This window comes from Larimichthys crocea, chromosome VIII (genome assembly GCF_000972845.2).
Source record: "Larimichthys crocea isolate SSNF chromosome VIII, L_crocea_2.0, whole genome shotgun sequence".
NCBI lineage: Eukaryota > Metazoa > Chordata > Actinopteri > Sciaenidae > Larimichthys > Larimichthys crocea.
In genome coordinates this window covers 17,082,555-17,093,879 of record NC_040018.1, presented here as the reverse complement: position 1 = coordinate 17,093,879, position 11,325 = coordinate 17,082,555, and the positions used below count along the sequence as shown (strand labels likewise).

The 11,325-nt window shown below is 38.4% G+C and overlaps 1 protein-coding gene across 1 annotated transcript; it reads right to left on the bottom strand.

Moving 5' to 3' along the window:
• Positions 1–518: 518 nt before the first annotated feature.
• Positions 519–9,236, bottom strand: LOC104939769 (globoside alpha-1,3-N-acetylgalactosaminyltransferase 1). Its single transcript, XM_019254281.2, is given in 12 exon segments — positions 519–869; positions 1,146–1,223; positions 1,644–1,774; positions 2,021–2,074; positions 2,077–2,136; positions 2,242–2,355; positions 3,070–3,178; positions 3,381–3,515; positions 5,251–5,283; positions 5,709–5,831; positions 6,118–6,159; positions 8,900–9,236. Coding segments are annotated over 10 exon segments (933 nt in total). The 5' UTR covers positions 5,780–5,831; positions 6,118–6,159; positions 8,900–9,236; the 3' UTR covers positions 519–721.
• Positions 9,237–11,325: the final 2,089 nt, after the last annotated feature.

The following is an 11,325-nucleotide window of genomic DNA, read 5'->3' as shown; positions in this document are numbered from 1 at the left end:
CCAAAATGCCCACTAGTAGCAATAGTTAGGCATTTTTGACCTTTTGTAGGGTTTGATTGCGCACTAGTAGGCCAAAAGTGGCACTAGTAGTGTAAAAAACGTTACTAGTAAGACACAGTCGTTCTACTGGTGTGCCCTAGTAGTTCTACTAGTGCGCAAAATCATCTTACTAGTGAGGACAAAAAGCTTACTAGTACATGGACCTTAAGTCCGATATCAAGGATATTGAATAAATGCTCAAACGGCTTTCAATAATAGTACACATACAGCATGGTGTGTGTGTGCTCAATTTTTTTAACTTTATGTTTATTAATGGTCTGTTAATGTAATGTGTATGAACGTGTGCTCCACAAATAAACTTGAACAAAAATGTAGTTCAATGCAGACGTTTAGCAATGAATGCATGGAACATACTACTTCTGTATAATATATCTTCTGTATGTTTGTAATTTTTTTCTAACTGAATGTAGGCGTGGTGCTGTGTTTGGCAATAACAATAAAGAACAAAACAAATTAAATGCGGTAGAGTCAATCATTTAATCTGACCGTACACATGTAGTGTGGTTTTAATCTTTGTTTTTCATATATATCCAAGATTGAAATCCACTTGAAAGCCTTCATTTATACAGAATAGAAAATTCAACCCACACCAGTTAGCCCAATACTTCTTCATTTTGCTTTTTATTAAGAATGTAGTTTCCTGAATATCTTTGATTTGACATCATTGTCCACCGTTGGGCCGCACTTCTGCGTAGTTCTTGACCAACTGGGAAATCCTGACGACTTTGATGTCTCCTGGTAATGGATCAAAGTCTGACCATAGGTACTCTGAAGACAGCACCTTAGTTGGTTTATTGTACAACAGGTACCTGAGTAAGAAAGACAGGCAGATAAAATATGTATATTCTGTAGCTTGTATACATACTGTGGATTAGATATAAACTGCTGTCTTACAGACAAGAAAATTGAGGCAGTTATCATTATTTAAAGTTCAAAAATACGTGAAAATCTGGCAGAAAGACTGTAAAAAGACAGAAAAGGAGGTTCTGAATCTATTTGGCAGGATGGATTCTAGTCAAACCTGTACATAAGACATGGGAACAATAGAAACACTGAAAATAAGGGAATGAATTGGGAAACTGAACCTGTTGAGGTGACTCTCCTCCTGCCACACAGCCTCAATGTTATTCTTGGCGTCCTCTTCTGACTGCATGTAACAATATCTGATGAAAAGAACAGTTAGAACCTGTGAGAAGAGAATCTATTCCTAGAGTTAAAAAAGCATCCTTTGTCTTTTTATTCATTTATTTTTTTAAAGCTTCTGATGCCCCAGCATGAACCTGATATAAGGATAAGCGGTTACAGATAATGGAGGGATGGATTTAAAAAAAAATTTTTTACAGAGTAAGAGAAAATAGTTGTAGCATTAATTTCAAGATGTTTACATAACAGTGGCAAAATGTCATGAGGGACAGGGCAGAAATATATATAATACTGACTCAGGTCTTTAAAAATACATCCAACCATTGTTATCTATTCAGTATCTAAATGCCCACCAGCTCTGCCCAATCATTACTATCTTGTCCTTATGATAATTGGAAATAGCATGAAAATAACTGAAAAGATAATTTGGTTTTGGTTACTTGACTAGCTTGTACATGTCCTCCAGGTATCCACCCCAAACAGCAGCAGTGTAATAGTAGTCTCCTTCATCAGCAGGAATATAGGCCTTGGACTTGGGGCGACGCTCATATGGAAACATATCCCTTGTGACCTGAGGAAAAAAACAAAAAACAGTAAAATAAGGACTTATGAGAGCAATGATCAGAAACTATAACTGATTGAACCTTTGAGAGCGGTAATGCTTTGCCTGATCAAATGAGAAAAATAAATTGCACAACCCATGGGATGATAGGTGAATCAATTAAATATAAAAATGCACATTAAATAACATAACTAATATAATATCAGTAAACACTTCCATTAACTTGAAATGTATATACTGTAGGAAATAAAAAACCTTATAGTAGCCACGGTGAAGCACAGCAGACAAGCTGACTGAGAGACTCTCGCCCGAGAGCGGTTGTGGAAGACACTGTCATGTCCATCAAAAAGATAATCTGCTTCATTACGGATCTGAAAACATTACAGGATGTGATGTGAGATTAAATGCACCATGGATAAATTGTGAAATTTCACAGTAACATAATTTTATGCTTTTTTGTGCATTTCACCTCTTACCTGTTTGTCGATAGTGACGGTGGCCCATTTCATCCTGCCAAGTACTATGTCCTGCCATCGGTTGGCACTAGGAACAGTGACCAGTGAGATCTTCCGTTTTTTACCCAGTTCAATCTGACCAGTCAAATAAAAACAAAATTAAAATGAATTGATTACAAATTAAATTTGACGTCTGTACCTGTAGGAAGGCGTAGGATGGCTTCCTGTTCACACTTATTTGTTTAACAAGCTCAGAGAGTAAAATACACAGGCCCTGTTGCTCACATTCAAATTATCAGGCTGTGGTACAGACAGGATTTGTCAGTGGGATAAATTCATTTTTGGTTTTAGTCTTTTCAGAGAAATTGTTAGTAATTAAGAAAACACAAAAAAGTTTAATCTTTCTGGAGGTTTCTGGGTCACACAACCAAAAGTGAACTAAAAACTTTAATGATCTCAAATAATATTTGTTCAACTGTTTTAAAGGTTTAAGTGTGTTCCTGTTCAGGTGAATAATATTGTGTTTTGCACTATTGTGTCTCGACTGCTGTCTAAGGTGCTGATCCTCAGACCCCTCACAAGTTATAGAGTTATAGGCAGCTAAAGGCATAATGTTAATGTTTTATGCAGATAATCACGTCCTCAACTCCTCCTGTCCCCTTTGCTGATGAAAAAATATTTAATATAAACAATATTGTGTTTATTTATAATTGCTAAATCTCTCCTTCATATTTATAATGTGCATTTTCCCCTGACTAAACAATTTTGTAGCATTTATTGATATATGTTCAGCTGTGTAGCAATGCCAAGCACCAAATATATTTTAAAATATAATAAACAACAACTCACTTTGGGCATATCTTTTTCATTGTCTGTGAAGATGTAATAAGTGACCCTGAAGTCAACAAAAAAGTGCTTTTCACCCGACTCCAGGAAACCCTTCACGAAACGTGTGTATCTGTTTGGATTGGAAAAAAACAAGCCAGAAAAGACATGAAAAGATAACACAGGACAGATTACACCATGCAGGAGATAAGTAGCATTTATGTGAAGCAGCTTTACATTTTCAGGTTTATAAGATTTTAGATTACAGCTTGAAACGGTGAGTCAGGTCAAACCTATTTCCCATAATATCATGTGAGAATATGCTGTATACGTACTTGCCAATAGCAAACACCACCACAGCAATTCTTGGGTCCATCTTCTTATAGATTGCATCAATAACCACTGGATCAAAGGTCCCCTCCCAAACCAGAGGAGCATTCCAGTTTGTCACTGAGTTCACATCAGTGCGTCTGGGGGAGAACAAAAAAACTGTGGATTAAGACTTAATCTTACAACTAAGACCTACAACTAATTTTTGCAACATGTCTTAGTTGTTGTGTCCAGTCAACTGTGTTCATTTTAGTCATGTTCAGGTCTAGTGTTTTATATTTAGTTCTGTATGTCACAGACACCTTGCCTTAAGCCCTTCCTGTTTTATTTTGTACTCATGTTTCACCTCCCATTTCAGACCCTGACGGACCTGACCTCACTGCCCTTGTGTGAATATTTACGCCTTTGAATTGCAATACCCAAGGTCACCTTTTACCTGTTTTCACTTACATCATGTATAAATAGTCCTTGGGTATCTGAGATACTTACTAGATACTCCTTGTGCACTCTTAGCATGTAGTTTAATGCAGGAAACAAACCCATTAAGCAACATGCATATAGAGTAAATCCAACTAAAAGGGCCATGATGCAACAGGAGGTGAGTTATCTGGTTGAGCATGGATTAGCTGTTACAAGTACTAGTGCATGGAGCTCACCCTGTGTTTTGGTTCCGAAACCCGACCACACTCTTTTTTGTAATGATTACAGAAAAGTAAATTCAGTTTATTCCTCCCCAGGATGGAGGACTGCATAGATTGTGTAGGCGCTGCCAAATATGTGACAAAGCTGGACCTGTTAAAAGGTTACTGGCAAGTTCCTTTAACACCACAGCCCTCCGAAATATCAGCTTTTGTCACACCCTACACTTTCCACCAGTACACCGTTATTGTACACCGACACTTAATGCATATCGTGTTATCTGGCGTTGAAAATTGCAAAGCTTGTTTAGATGATGTAGTGGCCTGCTCCTCCACCTGGTCCGACCATCTTCACACACTGTCCCTCATTTTCAGCCGTCTCCGTGAGGCCTCCCTCACACTCAACCTGTTACTGTGTAGCGCCAGCTTTACGCGACCCTTCGAATTAGAGGTTGACGCCAGCACGTGAGCAGGTGCTGTGCTCTTGCAGGAGGACAATCAGACTATTGACCACAACCCATTAGTGTTCTTCGTACATATGCGCAATTCTAACCAGCAGCTTATGCACTGGTCTCTCCTCCTGCGGGATTTTAATCTGCAGATTCACCACAAGAAGGGTACAGAAAATGTAATAGTCGCTTTGTCTAGGTGTTCCTCAGATCTGTAGGAATTAAACATTTAGGGATATGTTTAATTCTTGGGTGTGGGGGTGTTATGACATTCATTTCTCAGTCTGGTGTGTGTGTGAGTGTGTGCCCTGTGTTTTTTTGTTTTCACGTTCACAAATAGGGGTGTGCCATAGCCGTGAGCCGATTAGTGGAAAGGTTCCATGGCCCATTATATTCAAAAACATCTTTGTTGTGGATACTTGGCACTTGGGGAAGATGGGGCCTTCTCACGTTATGTCCTATAGGCACCCCTAGACTGGAGCATAACGCTGGTGTTCAGGTTATTTCATGTTCTGATTGAATTGATTTGTGTTAAGTTTTTGATATCCCTTAAGAGCATTCTTGTTTGCACTTATTATCCTCCTTGAAAGCACCTTTTTGTTTAAATGTTTTTTGGACAAATAAATACCCTTTTGTTAAATCTTCATCAGCCCTTGAGTTGTGCATCTGAGGTTGTGACATTGTCCTCTTGTAGGGGAAGTTTATTGGTATATTTGTTTATGCAAAACTCAAAACTGTCTGTACTCAATCAGTCCGAGAGCAGAATATGTTTTAATAGAATAGCTTACCCATTCATTGTGCTTGGCTGAGAGTATTTCAGTCTGAAAAAGAGAACACATCAAATGAAACTTTTTTACAGACAAAGATATAAAAACATCATTGCTTTTACACCACTGCTTACACGCAGAAACATTTTAATACATTGGAAATCTAAAAATCCACCTAGTGTGTCCCTGTGGCTAATGACCTAATGCAGTTCATACAGTTAGAGAAAATAAAATACACTCTAAGGGGGTCCAGGGACAAATTCTATTCTGTCTGGGATTCAGTGCTGACAATAATTCATAGAAAATAATAATGTGAGCATTGGTCCAAAGTTCTTTTGTGAATGTTGTTGAATGTTGTTATCTATGTAAATATCCTGTACTTTCAGTGAAAACTGAATAAATAATTTATAATAAAAATAAATAAATAATAATAAAAACTTGATAAGTTAATAGGTAACTTTTTTAATGTTTGGACTCACCCAGTTTGCATTTGTAGGTCTCTGATCCTCCACCTCCTGTCGTCCAAGCAATGTTTCATCACTTCATCCATCATTTCATCCTTCACTTGTGGCTCAGAGTTTTTGTCACATGGCTGGCAAACGCTTCAAAGAGAAACACAATCAATCAATAATACAACAGAACTTAACTGACAAAATGGATAATGAAATCTATCAAATTCCTATGAAATGGCTGGCCAATGACATGATCAATGAGTACATTCCAAAGCAATTTGGTTTTACATTAACTCCAGCCAGTGCATAGGTCTACGGTATTAGTATTGCTACTCTTGGGTGAGTTTCCAGTTCAGTAGGTGTAACTCTTTTACATATATAACTCTTTTACATGTATTAGAATTGATGTGTTTTGTCTGTCCTGCAGAAACCTTACCTCAGGGTTTGGACATCGTATCCTGAGTAGATATAAATGCCCCTGTGAAGACAGACATGTACAAGTTAACCAGATGATATCCAGGGACTGTAAAGGAGTTTTTTTTTTTTTTCATTTTTTCATGTGGAGCAGCTGCAGGTTTTCATCCCTGATATGCAGTGAATTTTGCATTAGTATATTTATGCTGTATAATCAAATATATGTTTAATTTTTAATGTAGGCTGTTGTTTTGATAATCTTGTTCAAAATCAGGTATTGATTACATTGATGGTAAAGCTGGGGTAAAGGTCAAATGAACCCCAGAGAGGGGAATATTTTGAAGAATGAATTTATCACTTCAGCATATGTGTCTTTTTGCTTTCCGCAATCTTTTTGTTTTGTTGATTCCTTGTGATTTTGTCTATTGTTTCTAACTAATTCAAACACCTATGAACACATGGAAGAGTTGGGGGTCTCAAGGTGACCCCCAAAGAGAGGAATATGTTGTAGATGTAGAAAAATTTTGTTGATTCAGTTTTTTTCAGCATATTTGTCTTTTATGAATCTGCCCTGTAGACATGGGAAAATATGGTTGTTTTTTTTTTCACAAAGTTATCAAAATTTTTAAAATCTTATTTTAAAGGAACAATATAGCTAGGTCTATGCAGTTTCACAACGGTAGAGCCAACTCCAAATAAACAATATCCAAATATGTTAAAACCCATGCTCGAAAAGAGAGTGAATGTGGAGGTTTCCAGCGTGTGGCAACTAGTTTCTTTGCAGCCGTAAGTCCAGCCAAGAATACTCTTCTCTTGTCCAGTGTCAAACCCAGCCTTGACAAGTCATTCAAAATGAGTGTGGCAAGCGAACAGGGCAATCTGATCTTAAACAACTTAGAGAGGTTAAAGGCAACCATCTTTTGAAATTCGGGCACTAGGGTACACTCCCAAAACATGTGAAAATAAGTGCCAATCGCTTGGAAGACAGAAAACAGAAAGTACACATAGAGGGTGGTGTTTAGCTCAGTTGGTAGAGCAGCCGCCCCATGTGCGAAGGCTCAGTCCTTGCTGCCGATGTCATTTCCCGTCTCTCTTGACAAAGGTTGATACACTTGATCTCAGGACTGGAGTGAGGATTAGCCAAAGTGTAGCAACCTTTGTCAGAAATTATAGATCAAAGAAATTTTACAGTAGAGTAAATATTGTACATAATGCCCTTTCAATTCACAATATGAACTTTGAGGCTGAATTGCTCCAAAATGATACAGTAAATATGCTTGATACTGAGTGAGTGAACAGTCAAGGATGGTCCTGAGATCAAGTGTACAAACCTTTGTCAGAAATTATGGATCAAAGGGATTTTACAGTGGCATAATAGGTTTGCTCGCTCCGTATCATGGACTATATGCATTTGTCTATCGTTTTGTTTTCTCGAGATCTCAAATTAATTATCTCGTTATCACGAGAAAACGGAGGAAATTATTTTGTTATCACGAGAAAACGGGTGGAATAAAATGTATGTATGTATGGCCTTTTATGGCTTACATAGAGAACAAAGGCAAAATTGACCAAAATATGGTTCCTGGAAATTGGTGTTAAATGACTGTAGCCCAACTTAACACTACTTCCATGTTCCTTCCTTTGGTCTAAATATATATCAACCATGGCTCCCAAATGAGTTAAACCTACACTTTTATGCTTTCTAGGTTTCATTGCCACATGTTACTGGCATTTTCCAGCCCCTTCAGAGTAAACAGGCCCTAAAGCGTATAAAAATGTTTATGTGGTTAAACATTGATGAAGTCTTCTTGTGCCACATATTCATCTACAAAACTGCCACAAACTAAAAAAAAGTTACCAGTAAATTAACAAACTTTTATTCCATTAATGACAAGTTGTAGTGTAGTAAATAAGTACAACAGGAGAAAAATTGTGCTCCACACACAATTCCGTTGCCTTTGGACAATGACAATAAACTCTTGAATTGAATTGAACAAGTTCCTATTTATGAGGAAAGGTTAAACAAATAACAAATAGTTCCTATTCATGAGGAAAGGTTAAACAAATAACAAATGGCTCCTGTGTACCGAAACTTAGGCTGGGATTAATACACAGAGTTGAGATGTAATATATTACTCCTGGAGCAGCAATGAATTCCTCTAACCTTATAGAAACGCAACAAAATGGCCATGGTAAACAGCGTGGTTAATGGCGAACACAAATGTCATTGAGTTGTTGGGGATTACTTGACTGATTATTCAAGAATGAAGGAGAAGATATTCGGAGTGCACAAAAATAATTGCCTAAACTGTTGAAATAATTCCAAATCACACTCCAGAAAGTGAAAATGACTTTCTTGTTAACTTATCATATTAGATTCCTTTTAAAATACAAATAATTTTGCAGGCATTTATTTAGTAATCCAGGTGATAGTTGCTGCAAAAGCAGGTAAAAACAAGGTGTAAAATTATCCTCCCCAACCGTCAATACATGAGTTATAAATGTAGGGATAGTGTGTTTTATATATCAACATAGCTCCCAAATGAAGTTAACCTACACTTTTACTTGCTAGAGTTCATATGCCACATGTTACTGGCATTTTCCAGCCCCTTCAGAGTAAACAGACCATAAAGCGTATAAAAATGTTTATGTGGTTAAACATTGATGAAGTCTTCTTGTGCCACGTATTCATCTACAAAACTGCCACAAACTAAAAAAAAGTTACCAGTAAATTAACAAACTTTTATTCCATTAATGACAAGTTGTAGTGTAGTAAATAAGTACAACAGGAGAAAAATTCTTACCCCACAATGACGAGAACAAAGGCAAAACTGACCAAAATATGGTTCCTGGAAATTTAGCGCAACATATCAACCCTGGATGTGCAGTCAAATTGTAACTGCAAGAAATATCAGAAAAACAACAAAACAGAAACTAAAAGATTTTTGATGAATTGATTACAATATTACAGGCAGTGCATGGGATCCTTCCATAACCAAATGGTTCAAGCAGAATAAGAGCTAGAGAGAGAGAGAGAGAGATGGGGTGGAGATGGGTGGAGTAGTTTCACCGGTTTATCCAGTAGTAGTTTGTAATCAAGAATTTTCACGGACCATCTCATAATTGTGGAAATGTATAATAATGTTTGAATTAAAATAGATGTGTGTTAAATGTATCTGGGTAAGTATAAGGTCACACAGGTATATTGCTTTTGAGTGTTTGTAACTAGTATAAGTGTTTTGCAGGAGTTGCAGGTTCAAGGCCTACACACAGAGAGAGAGACGAGCAGATAAGCAGAGAAATGGGAGACTCCCCTTGGTTAGAACTGAAAGCAGACACAGAACACTTCTTACTATGTGGATTATATTATCTGAAGTGCCTAATAATCATTTAAAGATATTAAACTGTGTGATTATGTTGAACTATTGCTTTTAAGAATGTTGTATAACCAGCAGAGTGTTTTTGCAGATTAGTTTGTGTTCTGAGTGCAATCCCACGCCTGAGGTATGTTGTGAGCACAACTAGAAACTGTTACAAAGCATCTGAATCTAGGCACACAGTGTACCCAAGGACACGATGGTCCGAGAAAGAGCACACACCACACACCGGCTGCCACCCAGCAGGCCTACCCTGTATGAAGCTAATCAACAAATATTAACCGCTTGTGTGAATTACTAAAACTAGCTGGAGCCTGAGAGAGTTCAGAACTCAGCAGGGCGTTTGATGGTGAACAGACTGCGGAGTCTGTCAAAGCTGTGTTCTCCCTCTTGCAACAGGTGAAACTGAGAGAGTAGAGAGCCTTGTCTTTGTCTTCTTTAAACTCACTATCTCTTCTGCTCTTACATCCAGGTCTACAGAATTCGGGGTGGTTTGAATCACCACAACATAATACACATGATAAAATATATCTACACACAGTCCTGCCTGAATTACCCGCACCTCTTATGCCTACTAGTACTGCAAATAACTGGTCATAGCATCAGTACAACAGGCTTGTTAAAAGAAAGTTTACTGCACACAACAGCTGCCACATATTTCATGAATGAAAGCTTTTTTACTCGGGGGGACAGCTTGCGCTCTTTTCCGAGTTTTATCACAACCCAGATCGCATAGGTGTCGTATGAGGAATACGTTGTGCGCCCTGGCCTCCTGCTCCGATTGTGCCAACAGCAGCCAATCGTCCAGATATGTGGACAAGTGGAATGACCGCCGTCTCAGCAAAGACCAGGACCGACAGCGAGCCTGAGGTACTCGTAACAGTGACACCCTTGGAAAGCAAATCTCAGATACTTTCTTTGTGTGAGGGTTTATGGAATTACGGAGGTCTTTCAGATGGACAGAAATGTGGAAATACGAGTTTTTCAGATCGACAAGGGCCGTGTAAAAATTTTCCTCACCCCACCCTTGTCAATACATGATTTAAATGTAGGGGATAGTGTGTTTTATATATAACCTAGCTCCCAACTGGAATTAACCTACCCTTTTACTGGCTAGAGTCATATTGCCACATGTTACTGGCATTTCCAGCCCCCTTCAGAGTAAAACAGACCATAAAGCGTATAAAAAAATGTTTATGTGGTTTAAACATTGAATGAAGTTTTCTTGTGCACGTATTCATCTTACAAAAACTGCCACAACTAAAAAAAAGTTACCAGAAATTAACACACTTTTATTCCCTTAATGACAAGTGTAGTGTAGTAAATAGAGTACCAACAGGAGAAAAATTCTTACCCCACAATGCCGAGAACAAAGGCAAAACTGACCAAACTTTGGTTTCCTGGAAAATTTGGCACAACATATCAACCCTGGATGTGCAGTCAAATTGTAACTGCAAGAAATATCAGAAAAACAACAAAACAGAAACTAAAAGATTTTTGATGAATTGATTACAATATTACAGGCAGTGCATGTGATCCTTGTTCAAGCAGAAAATAAGAGCTAGGAGGAGAGAGAGAAGAGCGAGAGAGAGGAGAGCGCGACGAGAGATGGGTGCGGTAGAGTTTCCAACCGGTTATCCAGTCAGCGCCGGTCTTGCCACATTTGGCCCTGGCGAACCCCCCCCCGCCCCCCGCCAGTGCAGCCCCTGATATGCGTCCGGCGCCTCCATCCGTCTGGTCCGCCGCACCACTCTCCTGTGTCACACACCCCCGCGTCCCGGGGCGCCCGCTCCGCTTAAACTAATGAGCGGTATCGAAAATTCGCGTGGTTTTTTCTCTTTTTACAGGCGCCC